The 26,556-nt window shown below is 43.2% G+C and overlaps 2 protein-coding genes across 2 annotated transcripts in view; one reads left to right on the top strand and one right to left on the bottom strand.

Moving 5' to 3' along the window:
* USP3 (ubiquitin specific peptidase 3) overlaps positions 1-7,900 on the top strand; it is a 57,693-nt gene extending 49,793 nt beyond the window's left edge. Inside the window, exon 15 of the mRNA XM_078884008.1 lies at positions 371-7,900. Coding sequence (XP_078740134.1) covers positions 371-527 — 157 coding nt within the window. The 3' untranslated portion in view covers positions 528-7,900. The remainder of the gene's footprint in view (positions 1-370) is intronic.
* Positions 7,901-12,038: 4,138 nt separating this feature from the next.
* Positions 12,039-17,158, bottom strand: LOC144949177 (talin rod domain-containing protein 1-like). The gene is made up of 3 exons (XM_078879070.1): positions 17,103-17,158; positions 16,480-16,775; positions 12,039-14,824 (listed from the first exon to the last, which is right to left on the bottom strand). Exons 2-3 carry the CDS (start codon positions 16,768-16,770, stop codon positions 14,063-14,065), a joined length of 1,053 nt encoding a protein of 350 aa, XP_078735196.1. The 5' UTR covers positions 16,771-16,775; positions 17,103-17,158; the 3' UTR covers positions 12,039-14,062.
* Between the last annotated feature and the right edge of the window lie 9,398 nt (positions 17,159-26,556).

Raw genomic sequence — 26,556 nt, 5'->3', positions numbered from 1 at the left:
ACTGTGCTGCGAGGCAGCGGTGGGAGACAAGGTTGGAGCTGCTGTGCTTCCAATCTGGGTCTGAGCAAGGCCCTCAGTAAAAATTTCTGTGGTGAGGTTTCTTTTAGGTGGAGCATGAGACTCTATCCTGGTCTAATGCGTTCTTACCTGTCTAAACACGCTGTAATAACATTTTAAACAATCAATAGAAATGTAATCGTGACCACGAATTGTGATTATCGAATCACGGGGAGTGGGGTCTGGTTGGCACACGTATTACACATTCATTGTCTTTGTCTGTGATGCTGTACATTCTTGATTTAAATTATATTCAACACACAGCCTCGTGAGTGCTTCTAAATAACAGGAATGTGTCGCCGTGTGTGTGCAGGGTTGGCTCGGGACACTACACAGCATATGCGGCGCACAATGGGCTGTGGTTCCACTTCAATGACAGCACAGTGACCCGATCAGAGGAGGACACAGTGGCCAGGGCTAAGGCCTACATCCTCTTCTACACAAAGCGGCAGCGGGACAATGGGAAATAAACCTCAAATTGTGCGTGCACTACCCTACCTTTGACAATGTGTGCTGCTCAGACAGCTTGGAGTATGTGTATGCATACACCAATGTAGTCTCGGTAAAGAATGTAAACGAATAGAATTCTCCTTGGAACAAGGATACTGGTGAAGCTTCATGCTGCCACGTGGATAGCAGTGAAACGAGGCCATTCTTTTGAATTGTACGTTGTATCTTGAGCCAATTAATGAACAATGCTCCACGTGTGCTGTCTGTGCAAGTGGGATGGCAGCAGGCTACATGTACATACATGACGATTGGGAAGGAGAGTGCATTGGAGCTTGTGAGAGCTGTGTGCAAGCGTTTGTCGCTGTTTTTGTCAGTTCAGTTTAACTTTCTGTGAGAGGACCAGCATTGAACATTGGAAAAAAGTGCCAAGCAATGGTGGGTCTGTCACAAAAATCGAATCTTTTAAATGAAAAAAACCTTTTATTTTTTTTTGGAGATCATGTGAAATCTAATGAAATACGTGTCAGGTATTTGTTTTGCATTTTAAATGCAGGCACAAATATTGGAAGATTTGTTAGATCAGGTTTTGTAATGACCAAAATATGACAAACGTAAATAAATTTGGGCAGTCACATGGCCCAGCTGTAACGCATTCTTGTAGCTTGTTACAGCGGTTCCTGGTTCAAATCCAGCCACCTCCCTGATTAATACTGTGATTATGTTAACCATAAAAAAATAAACGTCTGCTTCACAGTGGATAATAAAGATCCCCTTACGTTACCGCAAGAGTAGGCCTTGTATGCCAGCAAATGATCCAAATTGTAAAATCTAAAAATTACCCGCAAATAATTTTATTTGAATGTACATATCAATCATCAACCCCCTACTGCGAAAACCTGGCAGGAATCTCCTTAAATTCTTTCAGTATTTCCTGAGTAAACCAACATAATAAATAAATATACAATATAATTTCTCACTATATTCACATTTGTTACAATTTGGGGCACATTTAATCAAGTCGCTTATGAAATAAGAATTTCATCATTTTTTGGGAAATTGTTGCCAGATGACAAGTTTTAATTGTGAGCAGCATTTACTTCATGAAAACATTTAACATAAAAATAGACTAAAAGACCTTCCACAAAGCAACACATTTTTAGTTATTTAAATTACAACCTAATATTGCACGCATTTTGTTTTATGTTTTAAATGGCAAGCAAGCACAGCCAATCGCAACAAGTCAGGAATTGTACCGGTGTAAGGCGTCTGCATAACTGATGGTTCTTTTTTTCACAATGACTGGTCGTGCAGTTATGTCACCACCAGGTTTAGGTTTTGGAATGGAATGACAGTCAAGTGCAGCGCAGCACAAACTACAATTCCATGTGCGCATGATCACAATTTCTGAATTGTTGTCTCCAAGCTGTTATTGCATTTCAACATCTGAAATGGGCAATTGCAAAGTAATGCATTGGAAAAAATAAACTGATTTCTTTTCATATGACCTCATATATGTATAGACACGTGCTATTGAAGCAGGACTCCAATAATCTGTACTCCAATCTGCAAATTCCTGTAATTTGTGGATTATTGAAGGTTTACACCTCCCATGATCTGAACCAGAAATCCAAAAACGATATTTGCATCTTTTTTGGGAGCAGGGAATTCTCTGATTCACAGCACACCGTATCAGCAGCATCCGCAGGTTAACTTGCGAGCCTTGCCGACCTAATCCAGACATTTTATTTTTTGCTTAATGGGGCCGTGCGGCTCATTCCATTTGTTAAACATGGCACACTATGGCAGGTTAAAAACGTATCTTGGTCCGTAAACCATAATCCATAGAGGGACGGAGTTGGAAGGAAACGTGGATTCAAGATTTTGTTTTTGCATCATCACAGATTCGCTGTGCTGGTATGAATTGTTTAGTCGAGAAGAATTAAAGTTTTTGTTACTTGGGATCATCATCACAATCCATGGGCAGATAGCCCGTGGACATATTTGTCCACTGCATATTTCATCATTTGTTTCCACTTTCCTCAGTCTTGTGACAATATACTCAAGTAGTGCACATCTGTCTGGCACCAATCTCTTACGTCGTGAAGCCATTCTCTGTTAGGTCTTCATCTCTTTAGACTTAGGATATGAAGTCTAAAAAAATCCTAAATAAATCCTTTAATATAGACCCATATGGCAAATTTGCACCGTTTGGGTCTTGGAAAACTCGTAATTTAGTAATCTGCAAATTCATCGTGGATTAAGTTATCTGGTAATTTAGCTGGTACTCGCATGTTTGCACTTCCCCTGTCATCCACAATTTTTCGTAAATAAATGGAATCGCACAGCTCTTTCATCCCATAATCTGCTGCACACCACGCGAACATTATTTTCATGGATTACAGAACTAACCTCGGCAATGGGCAGATAATGATGTGCTCCACGATATGGTCCCCTCACATCATCAATGTGAGTGTTTGGAGTTCTGCTGTATATGCTCTACACATAATACGGCTGAATGGGTGTGGTCAGATATTTTTACACAATCACAACGTTGCTAGTTCAAATCTAGTAAAGGATTCGGTGATTAATTAGTTACCACTCTGTGGGAAATTAAAAGTTATTGTCATAAGAAGCACCTGGTCTCATAATAGTAAGATTCACAAATGGCTCAGGCTACTCATGGAGATGCATGCTGCCCCATTGAACACGCAGACACTGATACATGGTGTATGGTACATGTGTGTGTGTGTATAGATATGGGGAGCAGTAGTGTTTCATTATTATCTGAATTAGTTATGGGCCTCCCCTAGGTAGACTCGGCCTCAAATGAGTACCTTGTGCGATGTGCAAACATCGCCACTGGGGAGACAAAGGCGTCCAGGTGTGGTGTTGGCCACTCAACCCAACGTGTGTCGTACCGGCCTTCATAAGTGCTCGCTAACGGAACTTGTCCCAAAAGTCTGTTGAGGCTATACAGGAGATGTTTGTCTTTGTACGGTTATAATAACTTAAATAGTACCGACAGTACTCCGTTATTAGTGGTGACAGTGACTTCGTATCCCAATCAACAAATGAAATATACATATCTGGTGCGCATTCAGCACGGTCATTTTTATGGTGTCAGCGTGGCTGCCATAATTTGCTTAAAGAATAATTTAATTTTACTGAAAGGAATTTACATCAGCAAATATCATAACTTGGATTTCCTCATAAAATGGCTGATTACTAAGGTGGTTCGGATATTTAAATTTTGATTGGGAATTTTAGTAATTTCATGTAACTGTTGGAAAACATTTAACAATCAATATGTGAATTTTTATCATTGCTACGCACTTTTCAGCATGATTTTTGTAATTTGAAGCAAATTCTATTCATAATATGCATATTCCACGTAAGTATTTGGTCGCAAGAATACGTACACACATTGGCTATTGTTGCTGCTTAAACTCGCCCTCAAAAAGCTGATATTGCGGAAAAATTGGCCTCAATTTGGTTTATTGCTTCATGTGTTGGTGGAAATGAGCCAATTGCATCCGAAATTTACCCCACACGTTGCATGGCCTTTAGGTGCATGGCCTTCACGATTGGCAACTATTTTCCTGAGACATCGGTCAGTTTTGTGTCAGAAGCAGTCAGACTAATTATGTTATGGCACACACATACGTTTTTGTGTCTGCTATGGTAACATATATCCAAAAACATATAAGGCTTCTATTTACATTGGGAATGCATCCTTGGAAAACATGACGTGTGGTGAAACAACGTCAATCTAAACCTATTTTACCATTGACTTCATTATATACATTTAGGATGCATTCTTGAGGATAATTTTTTGGTTAAAAAAATTGCAGAAACAACATAAAATACTGTAAGTAAGAAAAAAATAATAGCAAAAGATACCAAAAAAGATTATGTAACAAATTTGAATATATAAGTACAAAAAAGATCAAAACAGCATTGGAGTGGATGCATTTCAAATCGAATTACGTTCCCGAATCCGTGACAGTGAAATGTAAATAGGAGCAATGTAAAGAGAGGACTTAATGTATTGTTCAGAAAGTATTTGTGCATGAATGCGACATCTGAAAGGTATATGTTTACACTTCTGAAGCAGTAATAGCGTCTTTTCCAGTGCAATTATATCCCGGTGTTTGCTCCTGGAAGGCCTTCATGGATCTTGTATAAGTGAGGCTTTTCTCTCATTGCCGTTCGGCCCCACTAACCTCGCACTCTTTTAACCAAACACCTGGGGCAGAGGGGCTGAATAGTATGGCACCTTTAATGGGTTTCTCTGCTATCTTGGGCCATTTTTTTTTAAATAACCATACATTATTTCTGCCAACACATGATTAGACGATGAAGCCTCTGAGTGTTCTTGTAATATTGTCTCTCAATATTAGGAAAGAGACATTTCACAATCCACAATAAGCAAATCGAGGCTATATAAAATGTGATTTAAAGCTTTCGTGACTGCAGGGATTCATATTCTTGGTTCTTTCGGTAAAGTCACGTAGAAGGGCAATAATAAAATAACATGTTACGTAGAAGGGAAATAATAAAATAATATTGTTTTTTTTATTATTTCCCTTCTACGTGACTTTACCGAAAGAACCAAGAATATATGAAATGTGGTCAACTTCTAAAATGTGCGATTTCATTAAAAAATAATTATTAAAATAACTAACTTTCAAATAAATGTGAAAGTAGACTTGAAATTACACCAGTTTTTTTCATATCGGGAATCTTACGCAGTGAAGATGTATATTGACAGAGATGAAGCGTGGATCTTTAGGCATAGGCTGTAATTGCCATTTTTAATCCAACTTCTTTATTACAATGTAATGAAGAGTGTGCACATTCCAGGCTTCAATGACAAAGTGAAAATTATGGTGCTATTTTAAAACTCTCCATTTTAATTACAGTGAATTACGACGAATTATTTCCCGATAACCAATAACATTTTTTATGGACACTACATTCAAAAATACTTGGTGTATATTTTCAAACAATTATGTCCAGCCTTAAATTACATGATATTACCATGAACTATAATTGTCCTATGGAGAGATTGGCCCCCATCATGGGAAATACCTTTTTACCACCGAGTCAGAACATCCAACAAGCTATTTGTTGGCAAAAATTCACATTTTGCATTCATTCAACAATAACTTTTTTCATAAATGGACATGTTTTGGGTATCATAATATGTTTTACTTTGGTTTAATAATTATACTGGACTTCTATGCAAGAGGTTTAAATGCTTAAAAGACTGGGACGGACAGCCGTGGTCCTTTGTTATCATCTGCCCACAGCATGGACGAGCTGCAGACACTTCTGGTGCTGCTATATTCCTAGACGTTCTGACACGGCAACTTACAGAATTGACTGAAGTGACCCATGGCTCAACTTCAAGAGATGGGTATTAGTCTGTTGATGAAGACCTTGTTCAGGATTGCTCTATATTGAGCACTGTTTGTGCTTATATGCTGGTCCCTTAACACCTTGCTGATAAGGCCAATGACGTAAATATTTCCCCTATAAAGATAATGTCATCTATTGAAACTCTTGATGTACCATGAAGTTAGACAATCCTTTCAAAGTGAACCTTGCCTACAAACCATTCCAGAATATCCTTTAATTCTGAGCATGCTGAAGCCATGAAGACATTATTTTGTTCTGGATTGAGTGAAGTGCATTTCATGCATTTCCTACAATAGCTTCATATGATGTAAACCAGACCTGTAATTGTGACCTTATCTCACATGATGCCCTGATGAGGTTTTATTTCAAAATGTGCTAAATCATTCTAGAATAAGATACTTTATATTCGACCACTGTCATTGCCCACCGCATTGTTTTAAGTCATTCTGCACATGCAAATATAAAAGCAGCGTCACAAAACTGCATTTTCTTGTTGAACACTAGCATCATGTAACAATTTGTAATAGATTATTTTGAATGCATTATAAGTACCATGTCTTATCAAAGAAAGCAGGTCGCATTAATTGTTCATGGTTTAACAGGATTGTCAGGAAGCGGACACTTGCACCTCCGATTTGCATGGTTGGCTATGTACGGTGCAAAAGAAATGTACCATACAATGGTGGTAATTACCTATTATAATCCGAATATTTTTAAATCACTGTTAGGTGCCAGATGCGAATTTCACATTCATGCCTGTATCATCCATATGATGTGTTATAACTCATTGCTGTTTACATTTGTTTTAATTGAAGTGTGTTAGCCAGTGTGCATTTTCACCAGTGTGCATTTTCTAATGAGGAGCAATGGGCTCGTTTCTAAGACTCGAATCAGAAAAACTAGGAAAGGGAACCATAACAACTCCGTATGCTTCGTTGCAAAACTGAAATACCAATCCTGCAATTCCCATAGTCAGAAAGAATATTGCTGCTTGTTATTTAATCTGACGGTGCATTCGGTGTATAAAATCGGGGCTGTTATTTACATTTTTGATAAATGACGAAACTGCACTGAAGTGCAATTGATTTTAGAATTTGTCCTCTGGCAACAATACTTTTAACAATGTAAAATTAAATTGAACGTTTGTATTTTCTTTCTGTTGTTAGAACGGCAAACTGCTGTAAACATGAGTTCATTCAAATGTATTTTTCCTATACGATGTGAGATGTATTGTGCATACATGCTCAATATGTATTGTGCTGATTATATCAAATAAGTGTCACGCATGAAACTGTTTCAATTGGCTCAATGATTTACGTATTTCATGCAATATTTTGTAACCTATTCCTTAGTATTTTGGCACAATGCTAAAACATCACAAATTGCAAACATTAAAGATTCATCTTTACTCTGCAAAGTAAAGCCATTGTGGTCGAAAAAAATTGAACCTGGTTAAAATATAAATTTAATGAGGCCCAAGGGAAATAAATGCTCGAAATAACGTTGAATGATTCTAATTTATAGCCGAATAACATGTGACGTGAAGAGGAAATTACGTGTGTAATATTTTTGTGACGTGTTACTGTTTTTTTTCAGCATATGTCATGTTGCCACTTATAGTGGCTGGGTCCCAGAACAACGTGGATCATGAATATATATGAAGTGAAGTGGCCCTAAATGTGTCAGCCATGTTTATGTGAAGAGGTCAACTTGAATCTATGTCATTTTTTAATTATAATTTTGGTAGCATTATAATAATGCTTGTATTTGATATAGGATGTATATGAGTGCATACATTCATCATATTTTTAAAGTATGTATATGTAATGGTGAATTTTTTTAAAAACTGGGGACATTACTTGACTCCATCCATCCAAGGAAAACATAACCACCTTGGATTTACAAATCTCCCACAACAGGTGTGGCGCTATATTTTTGCTAATGAAAGTGATTGTGGTACACAATAAAGCTCCAGCTTACTGGTTATGTTTTGTGAAGGTCGTCGTTTAACAGTAGATTTTAAAGTGTGTTTTATTGCTGTTGCGTGTTCTGAATGCTACATGGTGGAATGGTGGTCTCGTGGGTTTAATGGTTGTTTCCACTCGAGCTGTCATGTTGCCACCAGAGATACAAAAAACTGAGACATCAGAAACATAATATCTGAACGGTGGAAGAGGGCAGAACAACAATACATGTAAATGCCTTGAGTGATGTATTATTATAACACTGACAAAATGCTGATTTTTTTTTACATCCTTGGGAAGAGATTTCCCAGGACCACCTACATCTTAAACATAGGATGTCCTGGGAAAACCAGGACGGGTGGCAAAACGAGATGTAATTTCACGTATTTTGCAATGAACAGTGGCATCGGTATTCGTAGTATCACATTTAATATGCTGGAAAAAAATTAAGTGGGAGTGGTTGTCCACAACAGCGATAATATATATCATTACATAGATCATCCCAGGATTAACAAGGACACCATAGTAGTGTTCCATAGGCTCACCGCAAAGCACATTTTCCATCCGTTTAGAATTTGATTGCCATCACTTCCTGCCAATGCACGTGTTGTCTAACTAAAGCTGGATGTCTGGTGGAAAGGGGACGAAACCGACTCTTTGTTGGGATTCACGAGGGTTGCCCCATTGTGTACGAATATGGCCAAAATATACCATGTTTAAAAACGACCCTAAACTAACTGTGAATGCTTTGCTAGGAAACTCACTATTTAGTGAGTTTAAATTGCATTCTTTTTTGTTATTACATTTCTGCCGTCCACTGGTCTTATATGCATTTAGAAAAATCCCGCAGGGTCACGGAACGTGTGCAGAGAAGGCTATTTGAGGGTGGACCTCTGCCCTCGCTACCCAACTTAACCCATTCGTTTCTGCACTGCATGAGCGGTACAGCGTAAGCGAGAACCACCATCAGCTGGAAAGTGTGGGGGAACACAACTTGCAGTGTTTCTCCATTTTATGTCTCTTGATGCTATACTCTTGATCGCATTATGGCAGATTGTGTTGTGCGTTGCTACAGGGGTATAGGGACAGGAGGGGGCACAGGTGGTGCATCAGCCAGTCATCTCAGTCATCTCAGTCAGTCGACCTGTGGCACCTGGGTCTGCCCCGTGACCTGCCAGCGGGCATTCGACACTTCACGTGGCCTCAAGGTGCACATGGCCTGGAACAAGCGACGTCACCGCCACTTAGTGGCGAATGGCGGTTGTTGTTATAGGGACATTCCTCCACGGTGGCTGCAACCTCGTGGGCTGGAGCCTTCAACTTAAAATTAAAAGCAATCTGCAAGGCGGAAATATGCAAGTGACCTTAGACATTTAGCATTATACATTTGTCTTGCAATTCCATTGGCATGTCCCTGGGCCTCTCTGGATCAACTCCGGTGCATCACAGGGCCCCACAATGACGCTGGCCTTGGAAACGGAGGTGTCACCGTTGGGCGACATGGGGCGATCATGAAGGTTTTGGGCTCAACGATGCTTTGGCCGTTCTGGCCGGCCACCACTGCTTTCTCCGCTTCTGCGTGATGGGTCATCACTGGCAGTTTCGCATCCTCCCCTATGGCCTCACATCTTCTGAGGGTTTTACCAAGGTCCTGGAGGTTCTTGTGGTCACGCTAAGTTGGCGGGGCCACTATGACTGTGCCTACTTGGACGACATACTCATTCGTGCGGCCACTAAACAGCTCCTTGGAGTCCTTGGCGCGGGCGTTAATTTTATCTTAACAGTCCAACGTTTTTTTCTCAATGGGACCAATTGTAAGTTGCCCCCCTCACATTGACCCAAACATCTGGGTGCTGTCCTCAACACTGTCCATGCTTGGCTTCCATGACACCCGAGAATATGGCTGCTATGTTGTGTTGGGTTGATTCTCTGTTGACCACTTTCGGCAACTGATCCAGTCTTTTCTGGTGCTCCTCGGCCACCTCTCTGCCTTGGTCGACGTACTCCCTTGCGCCAGCCTCCGCATGCGAACCCTGCAGTGGCTCCTCTCCGTACTCGGGGGGCCTCCACTGTTGGGCCCTTGCAACAACAAATCTCAACGAGGAGAAGCGTCGGGGCTTCTTCAACGAGCAGCTCGTGGTCGAGATGGACGCCCAGTCCTGATTGGCTGGGGTGCGTGCGCTGCGAATCTCGGGCGGTTCAGAGGCCGTGGGTCTCTTGCGGGCAAACCCCTCCAGCATGAATGTCCTCGAGCTCCGTGCAATTCGTTTGGAAGCTGTTCCAGCTGCGCGCAGTGGGACTCGAGCAAAGCGGGCCCATCCTTCGCTGCGATGACATGACAAGCATTGCCAGAGCCGGCCCAGCCACTAAGCGACCCTTGCAATTGCAAAGGGCCCCGTGGCCAGCAGAGGGCCCCCTAGAGTCACTGCTAGCTAGTGGGTGAAAAAAATCATACATCAAAGGGGCCTCCAACCAAATTTTGCTTAGGGCCCCCAAAGGTCTAGGGCCGGTTCTGACCATTGCCATGGTGAACATGATGCTGTCGTCGAGGGAGTCCTCGCTGTTCAAACTTGCCTGGGGCCCACGGGATTCGTAGAATGGTCAGACATCTGTCTGGAAGTAAGGAACCGCTAATTGGCTAAGGGGCCGTCCATAAATGACGTCACGCGATTTTGGACGATTTTTTTACCCCCCCCCCCTCGTCACACGGCGTCACAAAAAGTCAAACCCCCCCCCCTCAAATATGGCGTCACAAAGTTCTGCCCCCCCCCCCAACATATTTCGATTTTGAAAATAAAACGTGCTTCAAATCGCTTTAAACTATTGTCATTGTAGTGCGTATTTAATGTGGCGCTGCAATCTGATGTTGTAAGAGAAAAATGTGTTAAAAAGTCTATTTAATTAAGTAGAACGTGTTGTCTATATTTATTTAAAGTTTCGCATTTTGATGTGACGTCACATTTCTCACCCCCCCCCCCCCCACCTCGTCATACATCGTCACAAATGTCTGACCCCCCCTCCCCCCAGGTGCGTGACGTCATTTATGGACGGTCCCTAACGCATTTTTCAATTTTTTTCCAGCCTTTCATCTGAGGTTGATCAACCTGGAACCAATGCAAAGCTCTAGACCCTGGCACCAACTTCGGTGGCAGAGGTGTCGACAGTCATCGCACAGCTGCCAAGTAGCATTCGTAACCCTGTGCAAACTCTGATTCTCTAGTTACCTCACCACCATTCAGTGTGGCATCACTATATTACTACTCATTTCTCACTACTTTTGCAATCACATTTACTGGCACATCCCATTCACACCATCAGTTGGGAAAATATATTAGCAATATTAATTCGTCATAGCTTATGAATGCAGTATGCGTAGACAGACGTGTGCCTCCTGTGCACATGCATCCTGTGCACAGGTATTGTGAGTGGGGCTGGCTTTACCACAACATTTTTAGTTGCTTTTAAACTGTGCCTACAAACACAGACGCTAACTCATGGTAGTGTTTCTGTTCATACGATGGCACTTATGCACTTTACATAGCTACTATTCATGAGCCATTTTAATGTGCAACCTGTTGTCTTAATATAACAACCAAGTTTGGATTTAAAGCTTTCGTGACTGCAGGGATTCATATTTTTGTTTCTTTCGGTAGTCACGTAGAAGGGAAACAAAATAATAAAAACATTTTATTGTTTTATATTTTTATTATTTTATTGTTTCCCTTCTACGTGACTTTACCGAAAGAACCAAGAATATAACAAACAAGCTTTAATTAAGAGGAAAGGAAATGGTGAATTGCTATTGTCAAATTGTGGATTTTAAATAATCCACCTGCTTTTGAGGTATTTACATGAGGGGGGGGGGGGTAAAGGGTTTTTTTCAGAAATGCTGAACTGTGATTGGCTCTCCACTGTCATATGACCTTCATGTGACCTTCAAAATGGGCCGACTTAACTTTAACTCGGGATGCCAATTTACACTGAGAAAACACTCAAAGGTTCAAACTCAAGCAAATTCTATTTTTTCCCTTCAAAAAATCTTGAGCTCAATCAGCCTTGGCTATTAATTGAGCAGACAGTTTTCATCACATATAATTTAACTCTGAAGGTTATAGATTTACACAATAATATTTTATTGTCTCGGAATATTTCATTAACAATACACATTGTTGTCAGTGTTCATAATATAAACTTGATGTCAATGTTAACTTGAAAGAAATCTAGTAGGCGGTTAATCCACCGTATTACTGTTAATATTGTTAATATCACTCAATTACACCTACAATATATTAATATAAAAAATACAATATCTTGCATATCAATTCGTGTATCACAATATAGTGCTGACGGATTCCTATTTGGATATAAATGTTATGTTATCGCTTTATTCACGAATGCACCTCTTGCCCCACAGCCAGCACGTACATCTTGACATGTAATTTATTTGTGCACGCCTTCACATGTATTTGTGTACAGTTGTGTAGTTTTGCGAGTGTGTATAGTTGTATACTTGTGTAGTTGTGCGAATGTGTATAGTTCTTGTTTGTAGCAAGTTCCTTTTTAAAGTGTTTTGTGCATGTCGGAGGAAACTGGAGGACCCAAAGAATACCCAATGCATGTGTAGTAGTATAGCGCCGGCTGCTGGCGGAAAAGGGTAACTGCGGTGTACGGCAGTACTCGCGTCAGCAGGCCACGATAGACACGAGGGGGACATCTCGGGGAAAGGTCACAGAAGGGGCCCATCGGGAAGCCCCGGGAACCGGCTAGGAGGTTCCAGAAAGGGGGTGTGGCCGGGGCGGAGCGAGGCCACGATGGGAGTATAAAGAGGGGCCCCTGAGCGGGAGCTCGGGGCTGTTGCTGGAAGTGGAATCCCCGTCGTGCTGTTCAAGAGCATCTTTGTCACTATCTCATCGTCGTCACCATCTCCTCGTCGTCGTCTCCGTCTTCACCATCCCGGGGCGCTGTTAGACAGCCTACCAACTGTTCTAACTAAGTAGTGCCGCAGACAAGAGACGGTCTTAATTATAATATAGTGTGCAGCCACATCGGGTGTGTATATATCCCGATGGTGCTTGGTTAATACAGAAGTATTACTGTCTCCGATCTGCGTCGCTACACATGTAAGGGGAAAAGTCATCGTTCATACAGACAAGCGCACAGATCCACTTGCTCTATTCTGGCCACCTCATACAATACGTGTGGGCTGATGTATGGTCGGTCGCAGCCAAGTGTCCGTGTGACCTGACATGTAGAGTCGTGTTTTGGTTTTGTCGTCAGGGCTGCTTGGGTATCTGTGATTTGAGTTTTGTGATGTTATCCGCGTGCATGGCTTCTTCCCATGCTCCAGCATCCTACAAATCCTGGCCAAATCCTCTCGGCCTGTTTCCTGGCTTACCAGTGGCCGTGCGAAAAACAATCTCTATCCAAGGAGGTTGTGTTTGGTCAAAACCTTTACACTGTGACATTTACACAGTTAGTATATTTTACATATAAATGTAGGGTTCAACTACCACAAAATGCTCAAACTAAATGTAGGACATGAATCTGTGGCATCTCTACTCTCCCTGTGTATCATCCTCTGAATGCATCCTACACCTGATGATGATTGCTTGTGTTGCAATCGAAACGTCGTAATTTAATTTATTTTATACCTGCGTGACTTTACCGAAAGAACCAAAGAGTATGGATCCCTGCAGTCACGACAACTTCAAATCTATATTGTATCCTACACCTATTAAGTATTTGTCGTTCTTCATTTTATACTTTTCCATGAGAGGTGTCCCAAAATCTACAAAGAGCAAGATTGCTTACTTAACAGAGACCTCTACAGAGGCATTGGCGATGATGCCACGTGCTTCCGCAAATGACTGCGCTGTCTTCTTGGTTCTTTCGGTAAAGTCACGTAGAATTTAAATAATAAAATAATAATAAAACATATTAATATAATATAATAAAATAATATTTTTCTTATTTTATTATTTCAATTCTACGTGACTTTACCGAAAGAACCAAGAAGATGAATCCCTGCAGTCACGAAAGCTTTAAATCGAGACTGCGCTGTTGTTTAACGTGACGAAAAAACCAGCGTCATTGCCTTCCTTCGGGAGCTACTTTTGTTGAGATTTTTTGTTGTTAATTTTCTTTCTCCCTGAAAACTCCAGCCGCTGACTTCACAGAAGGTTGATCCCATTTGCGTCCATACTCGTGGGCTGCAGGGCATCTCGCAGTGCGTGCAAGAGCAGCGTGCAGCCGTGGGAAGCCGCGCACGCTGCGCGCTGCAGCTTGTGCCGCAGCTCCGGCAGCCGGCGCCCTTCGGGCTGTTGAGCCACTCCGCGCACTCCCCGGCACAGCAGCACGCAGGCGGCCACGACGCTCATGGCTCCACCCAGCACCGACGTGTGAATGGCACGACCCTGCGGACTCAGCACCGCCCCGGTGCCCTGCAGGACTGGCTCAGCGCAGAGCCCCAGCAGCGCCTGCACGGACTCGAGGAGAGGGGCGCCGAAGAGCACGCAGCGTCGATGGCTCAGCTCGCCCGGCTGCTCCTTGAAAGCCCTGATGCACGCGATGAGCGCCGTGGCGCTTGACGTCACGCACTTAATTCCCAGTCGGAGCTGCTCTCGCACAAAAGGCTCGTCCACTTGCTCGCTGGCAGCCAGGCAGGGCTCCGAGAGCATCCTGAGGTTCCTGGAAATGCTGGTGGAGACGTCCATGAGCTCGCGCGAGTTGAGCTCGCATATGGGGGTGTCTCGTAGTCTCGTCCAGCTTCGCTCCAGTTCCAGGTGGGCACGACACAGGCCGTAGCGGTCCAGGTGACCTGGCCCCGCTGGCTGAGAGTCGGCGGTGCCCATGGCAGCCAGGTAGCCGGCGTGAGCAGCGCGCTCGGTCAAAGCCACCACCAGTTCAGCCGTGCTGGCTAGACTGTCACACACCTGCGCCAATGCGACACGTGTTAACTGGCACGACACTTAACTGATGATCGTGGACTGAAGCAATACTTATTTAGGGGAGGGGGGGGACAGCGAACGTGTAATACCATCACAAAATATATGGCTAGCAATAATTGACTGTGCTCGCAACAGCTAATATGAAAGTGTAAGCATTCCGTAACAATGAATAATTGGTGATGACGTGTTTTTGAGCTCTTGTGAATACTTTATAATAACGGCTCTCCGTCAAGCCGCAGCTGGTTGGAGGCCAAGGGAGTTCATTTAACCATACTCACCATGCATTCAGGATGGTGAAGGGTGTGTAGGGGGAGTGGAGGGCGATTATGAGGAGCAGTTCAGGTATCACTCGCCATTGATGTTCGCTGTGGAATCCAACTCAGGTCACCGGGTTCATAGCCATGAATCCTTATCCTATGCTGTCACATTACACTGGACATTCTGTGAAAAAGAGCTTCATAGCTCATCGGATTCCTCCAGGATAAATAACGATTCTGATTCTGATCATGTCCTGCTGAAATGGCTATTAGCCAAATATTTAACTTATGTTAACGTAATGTGCTGATTATTGTGATAATTGTTAGATGAAACAAATACAAATCATTGAGATTGTTTTAAATAAAAGTTCCCAAGTCGGTACGTAGAGTTAGGCCTTGCAGTGTGTTTTATTGCTTCACTTTAAAGCAGTTACTGTGTGGAAATTATTTGCCTTGTGATTCGACAAATTGTCACGATTTAGGGTCGCGATTCAATTGAAAAATATATTCTCTTTTTGTCAGTGAGCATAAATAATCCACACTGGCTGCAGGCGTTATGAGACCTAACTACATACTACAAAAATTAAACAATACATGTTCGGCAGGTGTCAGAATGTATTCAAATGAATTCACCGTTATACTGATCGATTAGCCGTTACATGCCCATACAACACTAAATGACACGAGTTGTGTGAGTGTGCAGTTTGACATTAGTTGTGGACGTGCAGCTCCCAAGAGCACACGTGTGCATCGAATGTCTGTGTCATTGACAACTTCCACCATGAAGAAGTGACATGCTTCTCTCATCGGCCAGCAGACAAGTATCACACTTGCCAGACCAAGCTCAGTTTTAAGTAACTGCATGCTAGGTGTGCCACATTTGTGATGATCATTATTTAAATGAATATATGATCTAAATGTGCATCTGAAGAATGCGATGTGTACATAAACTGATTTTCGTTATATTTTATATTATTCAACACGTATTTACGTGTACAATATGTTTAATCAAGTTAAAGTATTTCGACTTATGCACAAGATATAATTAAAATTAAAAAGTACATTAAATAAACATGCTTAATGCATCAACTGGGCTGGGTTTGAAGCACTCTCAACACACTCAAAGTAATATGGGGGGCAGTAGTTTCTGACACAAGCTTCAATAGGTGAATGCACATCCCCACATATCCAAATAACCACATCAGCTGATCAGGTTGTTGAACACTGTACTATGAGACTGTCTTTATTTCTACTCGCTTGTAACAATATAATTGAAACTGCCAAAAATGTGCAAAATCTTGTATTGACAAATACAGCTGAATATGAGAGAACTGAGCAAACGATTGCTACTAGAACTCAAGGTAATACAATAATATAATGTACCTGGGCGTAGCGACCCATGTAGAGATGCGTCTGCACATCGAAGATCAGGATCTCCAGGTTCTTGGCGCACAGTGCGATGGACTCCCTGCAGCGTTCGTACGTGAGCTGTTCCGCGTGCGGCTCGGCTGCCTCGGCACCAGGGCCCTCGGCCGGGCCAGACAGCACGGGCCGGATCTCGGAGGCCAACAGCAGAAGATCAGCCACGGCCTGCATGCGTGTGGCACTCGCCTCGCTCACCTGCAGCAGGCGGCGGAGCTGGCTTGCGCTGCTGCTGCTGCTGCCAGTTGCCATGAGTCCTGGGTGCAAACAATTTGGTGGTCACAATAAAGATATGTTGGAATCAGAGACAAGAATAATACATTAATAATATATCCTATAGTTACATGGATGTGGTTTTAAAAATCGATGTTCTCAAAATGTGGCGCGTCTATTTTATTAGCCGATAAACATAATCAAATTCCCATTTAGTTAAGTGTACAAAGTGAGCAGTGGAAATTGGACACTGCTCATTTTTGAAGATTCCATTTCACTGCCATTGCCAATTCGCCTATAATTGCACTACAAAAACATCAAAAATATACCCAATCATGCTATCACTACCAACTGCAGTACGCTGTACTCACACAAAATGTTCCCGTGGAGCATTTGGTATCCCGCATGCCTCTGAGATGTCCCTTTGTAGATGACTGCAGCTGCTGGCAGTGCGGCAGAAACCTCGTGCTGGACGTCTCAATGGCAGGAAGCAGCTCCGGGTGGGGCGCTCAGCTCTTGTGCTTCCTGGCAGGAAGCTTCTTTGTTCAATGCCCCGACAGTGGACGGAGATTGGAAGTAAAGCACAACAGCATTGCTCAGCAGCCTAAGTGGAGTAGCAAGACATGTCTCACTCACTCACCAAGGTGGTGTTCTTTGCTCTTTGCCTGAATTCTCTAGCCACGTGTGGATGGTAGTAAAGTAACAAAATGTGGGTTCGCCCACATGGTAATTTTATGCCATAATTAACCCTCCACCACCCAACGAGATTGTTACGTTTACAAAGATACTATTAACACATACACATGGCTAACTAATATCTACGTGGCCGAACCAAAAAATAAATAAGGACCCCAATATTGGCTGCGAAAGCCGACGTTTTAATGTTTTCATCATCGCTGAGGTGGGCATATGGTGCCCACTTGAAGTGATTAAGCCACCCGTTTGAACACGTCTGCACGACGAGCTGACAGATGCTGTTGGGCAAGACATTTAACAGTTTCCCCAATGTAGTGGAGGCCTCAGCCATTTGCACGTCATGCACAAACCAGATTGGTTGATATTCTTGGTTCTTTCGGTAAGGTCACGTAGAAGGGAAATAATACAAATAAAAAATCCCTTCTACGTGACTTAACCGAAAGAACCAAGAATATGAATCCCTGCAGTCACGAAAGCTTTAAATCGAAATTTAGATTGGTTGAGTTGACTCTAAACCTCGTGTGTCATCCACCTTAACATGTAAAAAGTGCGGTCTCCGACTCCACCACGACATCTCTGGTCTCTCTATTTATGTGCTACTTAGAAGGGTCAATGCCCAAACCATAATCTTTGACGTATTTTTCCTTGTAACATAGTCTATACCGCTACACTGCAGAGGTATAGACTGTATAGCCTTGACTACAATAGTCTACTAGAGGGCAGCCCGTCCTACAGTCGGGGTTATCTTATCTCCCTCAGAGACTCAGTCCCCTTCTTTCAATTACATTCTCCCCTTACGGGTTTCTCTGATGGCTACTCTCAACCATGAGTGGAAAAACCCCGATTTTTCCAGCGGCAGGCATCGGGTTTTTTCTTTAATACAATTAAACCCGATTTCGGGGAATTAAAACCTGGTTTAATGAATACGAAACTCTGATCCAAGGCTTAGGCTGCTTCTTCGTCGGTGCTGCTATCGTACTCGGGGGGGGCGTCGGGCACGGGGTCGTCGTAGAATGCGGCGGGCAGGTTGGTCTTGATGAACACGAGGAGCTTCTCCTCCACAATCGTGGGCGCCAGTGAGTTCCTTAGCTTGGAATGGATGAAGCCCATCGTTGAGAAGTGCGGTTCTGCAATTAGAACCAATTAAACCGGATTTCTCCCAATCTCAGATGATCGGGTTTAATATAAAAAAGACAATTAAACCCGATTGTAAAAAACCCGACTGTGCCACCCTTGGTCTCAACACTCAGCAGACACGTGACACTCTCGCCTGATTACTCACCACCGAGCTGACACCACTGCTAAGAACCCCACCAGACACTCACCGGACCCTCTCCAGACCACCTCACCACTCTCACCATACCACTCCTTGTGGGCCATCCACCTTACCCTCTCCAAACACGCCTGGCACCTCACCACTCACTACTCACCAGACAAACTGCTCTCCTGAAATTCAGCAGACATCACCCAGCACTCGCCTGACACCAGCCAACAGCCTCATCATTCCCCTCAACACTCACCAGACCAACTGATGAAACACTCACCACTGTCACAGAACGATGACCAATCACTTTACCACACCACTGCATGAAAACATTATACCATGTACACCATTCTAGATTTGAAGCTTTCGTGACTGCAAGGATTCATACTCTTTGTTTTTTTGCTGGGGCGGTCATACCTTATGACGGATGCTTGTGTTGCTTCCGAAACGTCGTGATTTAATTTAGTTGATTTCATTTATTTTGTTTTATTTTATCTTTTTACCTACGTGACTTTACCGAAAAAACCAAAGGGTATGTACACCATTGCAGTACAACACTACACCAACCGCTTTACACTATTGCACCATTTAACTTCACAACCGAACACTATACCGCACAACAAAACCAGACCACTAAGCTACACCCTCAACTCCACCAAACGGCATCCCACCACACCACTGCATCACACCGCAATACTACACTACACCATGCAACACGATATGAGTGCTTTGAGGTCTTCGACTGCACCAACTAAACATTGAGGGACTCTCAAACCTAAATGTGGTTCCTTGGCAAAAAAACATTAGAAAGATGGACACTGAGAACAGCACGTGAACGGCAGGTTACACAATCTCATAGAATTTATATTTATAGAGCGCATTCACGCAAGGTGCTTGACATAGCGTACGGAACGGTGACAGGATGGAATGATGTAGGTGGCAGGGCCGTACAAGGATTTAAGAATGAGTGACAGCAATAAACGGTACTTCGGGAAAGAGTGGAGGGGTGAGCGGGGGGAAGAGGTCGAGAATGGGCAATAGACAAGAGGTAAGTTTCAATCGTGGTGTCGCCACCTTCTTGATCAACGACACCAATCGAAAATCTCACCAAACAAGCTGTCCGGAAACAACTCACCATCGCCTTGAGTCAATTACTGCAAGCAACAGATCTAACAAGACCATACACTGTCGCTCAAGTGGAAACGGCGCTGAGGTCACAGAGTCCAACAATGCACCCAAGATATGATGGCCTGTGCCCCGAATTCATCAAGAACCCGTGACTACATGGACAACAGCGGATTTCAACCTCCTTCACCTTCATACACAAATGGCAACCCAAAGTCATCGCCATTCTGAAACCCGGAATGCTGCAGGCCAATGTCCCACTTGTCCTTCATCTCCAAGCTGACGGAACGTGCCACGCTTGTCAGACTTTCGTTGTAGAAAGGACACCGTTGATCGGGGAAGCGTCCACCAGATACTCTTAGACGGAAGCTTGTGTTGCCTCCGAAACGTCGTGATTTTTTTTTATTAATTTTAATTTCATTTTTTTACCTACGTGACTTTACCGAAAGAACCAAGAGTATGAATCCTTGCAGTCACGAAAGCTTCAAATCTAGAATTAGTCCACCAGATGGCAGAACCGCTGCGCATGAAGTCGATTTGGTCGTCAAGGTTGATTTGATGAATGGGTCACAGTCGCTTAGAGCTGCTCGTGAAATCGTTTGTGTAAGAATTGACGTTTTACAATATCTGCTTGTTGGATGTACATGGTGGCTCAAAATAGTATTTGCATAAAAAATCTATCAATATTATCCGGCACATTATGCCCTTGTTCAAAACTGATCTTTTTTCAATCCTTGTACAATGCTTAGTATACAACGTCACTTTGCAACAGTTGTTCAACGTGTTAGTCTATTATGTTATTAGTTGGCTTGTGATGCTAAGTTAATAGTGCGACTTCGTGTGCAGTGCAAAGCTGTAATAGATGCTCCCTAACAGCACCTGCCTCTGTAGAACGGATGAATTTATCCTTTTTTGCTTATTTAACACATATTTATTTTTTCCATTTGTATGGTTGTTATCAATGTGTGGGTGTGGGAAAATGTAACAACAAGTATTACAGCTCTAATCGATGAATGTGCGTGGGTGCTGCGTATTGTGTCGGAGGCCCCACCGGTCTGTGGGACGCGGCGTACCGTCAGGCCAGAGGTCGCAACCGGGTACCCGATACCCGTACCCTACCCGATACCCGGCTACCCGTACTCGGCCGGGTAGCCCGGCCGGGTACGGGTACCCGTTTGCGACCCTGGTGCGGCCGGGTACGGGTGCAGGTAAACCGTGAGTCACTGGTGAGTAACCGTTTGTCACTCATTTCCCAACGTCTTGTCTCTTCTCACAATTCAAGTTCCTAGAATCAACCCACCCGCGCCTGCAACATGGCTTCATCCCAGAGGTCGCAATCGGGTACCCGATACCCGTACCCTACCCGATACCCGGCCGTGTACGGGTAGCCGGGTATCGGGTAGGGTACGGGTACCCGTTTGCGACCCTGGTGCGGCCGGGTACGGGTAAGGAATCAAAACCCGTTTGCGACCTCTGGTGTGCAAGCACTGGAATGACCGTATATCCTGCAAGGCACGCCGCTCCAGCAAGCGGCGCTGTAATTCACGTTTTATTTTTTGTTTTAACCAAATGCAGTTAGAAGTCTTGCTTTCAGAAATGTACCAGTCTCTCTTTTACAGACACAAATTATCCCGTATCTATGCTTAGACACATCAGCGTCTGTCAGCTTGTGGCACGTGACATTATCGGACACGTAATTTAATGTTACGTGACGATTACAGGGGCGGTTTCTTCATTAGGGCGATTGGGCGACGCACCACCAATCTCAGCCGTCACTGTGCCTCTGGATATAGTCCAATCAGCGTCATGTCACGTTCTGTGGAGTACCGCCTCTTTTTGGGCGATTTCACTCCGGCTGAGAATCGCCCAGAGTATTCCCATAGACTTACATTCAAAGATGTTTTTTTTCGAACGGCGGGCGCTACAATGCATTCTCTATGGCTTCCGGGAGGGCTCGCACTAATGTGCTTACGTCATCATACGTAAGCACGTTTCAGTCAACAATATTATTTGTCGCCACCTAGTGGAATATTTAATAAAAGAAACTGAGTGGATTGTAATAATAGTGAGATAGAAACAAGCAAGATGTATTGTAAGAGTCACTTTATTTTTCATTAATATTAAAGAAGTGAAGTTGCCTTTACATGCTTAAGCTGTTAATTTATTCATTGCATGGGTGGACCTTATCCTTATCAATCATCCAGACATTTGCCCCCCCTGAGAGATTTTGCAGGAGCCGCCACTGGTGACGAACCTTACTTATTGGCTGTGTCGGTGTTGGTGGCGGGTTTTAACGACGCATTTATATTACGCGATCTAACCCCAAAAATACTGTACCATATTAATTCTAGATTTGAAGCTTTCGTGACTGCAAGGATTCATATTCTTTGGTTTTTTTTCGGTAAAGTCACGTAGGTAAAAAAATTAAAATTGATAAAAAGTAAAATAAAAATAAAATAAAAATCACGACGTTTCGGAGGCAACACAAGCTTCCGTCTTCAGGTGGAACCGTCACGGAGTGGAGGGGGGCTGGGCGATGGAGGCTGCCCCCCTCCCCCACTGGAAGTTTGGTATTTCATCAATATTTACTGGAGAAAATATATTGAACGTTTTATTATTAGGAATGTGGGGGGCTCTATTTAAAATGCTTGAAATTTTAGGACCCTCCCCCCCCCCCCTGCGAAAGCGAGATCCACCGTTGATTTCTACAGAGACAGCTGCAGCCAGCTCACCCCCAATTACTCACAACTCAAGTTAATATCCAGTTACGTGACATCTGCCAAACACCGTCCAGCATGTCCACAAGTTACATGTCGGGGAGTACAGAGGAAGCACACGAGCAATCATGATTTGATGCTGAAACTTCATGTGAGCCACCCCTAGTATCCTAGCGACACCAAGCGTGGTTCCATGTTAATCATGCCAAGCCGGTGAGGCTGTGTTCTTACTACCTCTGCAGTTGTTCATTGAAAGTGATTTTTTTTATGGGGGCCATGGGGAACTCTCCCTCTAGGTCAAGTTCAGTAGGAAGCTATGTGTGAACGTCACATTGCACAATAGCTAGTTTCTGCTGTCGGCTTCTGGATTAAGCACTCCTACCTGCCCAACCAAATACATTCCTATTTAGGGGGCACATTCTAGAGAAAAGTGGGGATGATGAGGAAACATTCTATCACCATTCTATAACGGCGTTACTTAACCCTAACCCTAATTATAACTCACCCTCACTGGAAGCTTAATGGGCCTCCGGACGGATGCCATCATGCAACTTTTCCAATATTTCAGCGCCCTGAGGTGGGATTGACACTCGTCTCATGCCCCTCCCAAAACACTGATACAGAAGGGGGGATTTGCTTTCAGACCACGCACCAATGACCATCACAATGTATATATTCATTTTGTATTAAGGACACTGGAACAGCAAACATTAAGTGGAGCATATGCCTTTCCAAAACAAGACAGAACCTTAGGGAACACCATCAGATATTTTTTTTATTTAAAGCTTTCGTGACTGCAGGGATTCATATTCTTGGTTCTTTCGGTAAAGTCACGTAGAAGGGAAACAATAAAATAATAAAAATATAAAACAATAAAATTCTCACGACGTTTCGACTGCAACACAGGCAATCGTCATCAGGTGTGAAATCCACAGCAAAAAAATTTGAAAAATTTGACCATCAGATATGTTCTGCACAGTCATATTCCTTGGTCAAGAGGCTGCCTGGTTATGACTCGACAGCCTTTCATATGGTCTGAATCATTAAAAAATGTCACTATTCACAATTTGAAAGGCAAGCTATCTCATTTTGACAGAAATAGACCAAATGTAAACTATTATGCCCTTGGCCTGCAAACACGACACAAACGACGACAATTCATCTTGCAGAAAACTAAATCTTTTGGCGTCCTCTGGTCTAGCACCAATTGAGGCGAGGCTCAAAAGAAAGCCGTCTCTGGTGTGGACCAAACAGTTTCAAGGACAATTCATATATTATCAGTGTAATTTTTGTTTGCATTTTGACCACAAGTATTATGGTTAATGCACACATGATTCCTTGTAATAAGGTTTCAGTTTTGTTGCCAGAAAAAAGGGGGGAAACCCTATTATTATTATAAATCTATAAACTAAGCTATAAAGTTGGATTGGACACCTTGAAAAGTAATGTCAACATTTTTACAATTCTTTTTTTACTACTTTTCTGCCAAGAATCAGCATGAACTGCCTTTCCAACAGCACGCGAATCTCGTCCATCATGTCAGTAAATGATTACTGGAATTACTTCAACAAACCTTGTATTTTTGTTTCATAGCTATCAGGCATAATCAATCCAATGCTGGATAAAGTCCTCCCTGTAATGTTCCAATCCACACAGCACCCACACACAAGCAGATTCCACCCCTCCATCTCCATGGGTGTCCTCTAGGATGTGTTTTCTCCATTTGCTGCCACTTCATCGCAACTCTTGACCATGGCTATCAGCCCTTAGTAAGGCATCATGCCAAGCCCACTCACTTTAGTTGTGGTCATAATGATGTCTCTGACCTGAATATGATTCCTTATCTTTGTGTTTCTCTTTCAAGTTTTCAGTTTTATTCCAAGCACGCACATGTCAAATTGAATTTCCGTTTGGAAAACTGAACTTGATAATACAATCAATGTACAGGTATGCTATATAGAATACATTTGAATCAGTGCATATTACCTGCTATGGACATGGAAAAGAAATACATTTGAACAAAAACTGAAAAGTGCACGAAGATGCATGCTCAGAATTAGATTGAGAGACAAAATAAAGGAATCTACCCATTATAATTATATAATTGACCCCTTTATCAAATCAATGCAGGGTAAATGATTCCCAACACTGTCAATTAAGGGGGTTATTTGACCATACTTGACCAAATTGGTCAGTGCTAGTTGGTGAAGGAAGGGCCAGGAGCGACTCAGATGTTACTCCTCACTGGTGTTCGCCTTGGCCAGGAACTCCACCCAGGTCACTGGGTTCAGAGCATAGTGTGCTGATCACTGTGCAAACGACTTCACTACATTAACCAATCATACTGGTAGGAACCTCCTGGTTCCACCAGCCCACAGGGGATTATTGAGTCCGTCCGTCGTGCATCCAAAAATGGGAGGGGTGGGGCTGGGTGGAGATGGGAGGGTAGGTAAGGGTTGGGTGGGGAGGGTGGGGAGGGGCTGGGTGGGGAGGGGAAGGTGGGGAGGGGCTGGGTTGGGAGGGTGGGGCTGGGTGGGGGTGGGAGGGGTGGGGCTGGGTGGGGAGGGGCTGGGTGGGGAGGGTGGGGCTGGGTGGGGGGTGGGAGGGTGGGGCTGGGTGGGGAGGGGCTGGTCACCCCGTGGTGCCCTTATAAAACTCAACGTTTAACCTCCTCACGCCGGCTTGTGCCCGCCCTCACAGTCGGCCATATTTGCGGAATACACCACGCCGCTGTTGACCCTGGCCATTGACCGAGCAACCCAACGTTCCTACCAGCTCCCTCCGCAGGAATGTGTTTGTGTAAAACAGGGAGTACGGTTCGATTGGGACCTTTAAGACCCACCTCAAGTAATTCCTATTTCAGAAAGCATTTACAATTTAAAGTTATCCACTTCTCCTCATTGTCATTGATACGAAGCGCCTTGAGATTGTATGATAAAAGGCGCTATATAACATATAATTATTCATTATTATTAATCTCATTGAACTGATCTCACCGACGAGTATTTTAGGCTGTTCAGCTGAGTAATGAACAACAACATTAATGGCCATGTTTAACTTGGGAATTTATCGAAACCGTCATTATATGTGCTGACAATTTAATGTCAGTACATTCTTAAAATTGTTGTAAATTTGTCCAGCTGCGGGTTTAAAACTGTAATAGAACCAAATTTGCGTTTGTATCACCAACGCCACGTGTGTCCCCACCCAACTTCGAACTGACTTCTGACCTGCATTGGAGACTATAACAACAGCGATGCATAAGTATGCAAGCAGCTTTTTCAAGAACATCAAACGGGCTATGAAAACCCACGTTTGTGTTTTGCATGGTGAAATGTAATCATGTCATTGTATAAGTGTTATAGTTTGAATTCAGTTCTTTCAGGTTTACGTATGATACTTTTAGAATTCAGGATGGCAAAATTTATCCTCATGATGCTAAATTTCTCTCGAGTGTTTATGATTACTCGTCTCCAGATTGACATTTTGGAATGGGTATATTGTGATATGATGCAGTACTCAGTCTCGGTGCATGCAGCCGCAGATAACATCAAAGATAACTCGCACGCACATGCATGCACGCAATGCGTGCACGAAGGGTTCTCACTTCAAAACACGCGCGCTGCCCCTCTCTCGCACACACACGCACGCACACTACGGCGTGACATAACATAGCAAATATTGCAAAATCACTTCCCCTGCCGACAAAGATTACCGTAGGGATGTGTGCAGTGCGTGTCCGCCTGCCATAAACATACTTGTCATAAGTCGCACGCACAGTTTGCAGAATCTGCAATCTTCATCATCCACACCATTTCATGAATAAAATTTACCTATCACCATTGCCAGCATCATGTCGCCACTAACCTAAAACATGCTTCACCAACACTGCCATCACAGTTATGGTGACTATTATTTAAGTGTCTTATGAGGATGCACAAACATACACCCAAACCAGCACACAACATGGCACATTTATAATTCAGCATTTTAAAACATACATCTGTAAACCAAAGCACATGT

This window comes from Lampetra fluviatilis, chromosome 3 (genome assembly GCF_964198595.1).
Source record: "Lampetra fluviatilis chromosome 3, kcLamFluv1.1, whole genome shotgun sequence".
Lineage (NCBI taxonomy): Eukaryota > Metazoa > Chordata > Hyperoartia > Petromyzontiformes > Petromyzontidae > Lampetra > Lampetra fluviatilis.
This window is presented reverse-complemented; position numbering and strand designations above follow the sequence as displayed.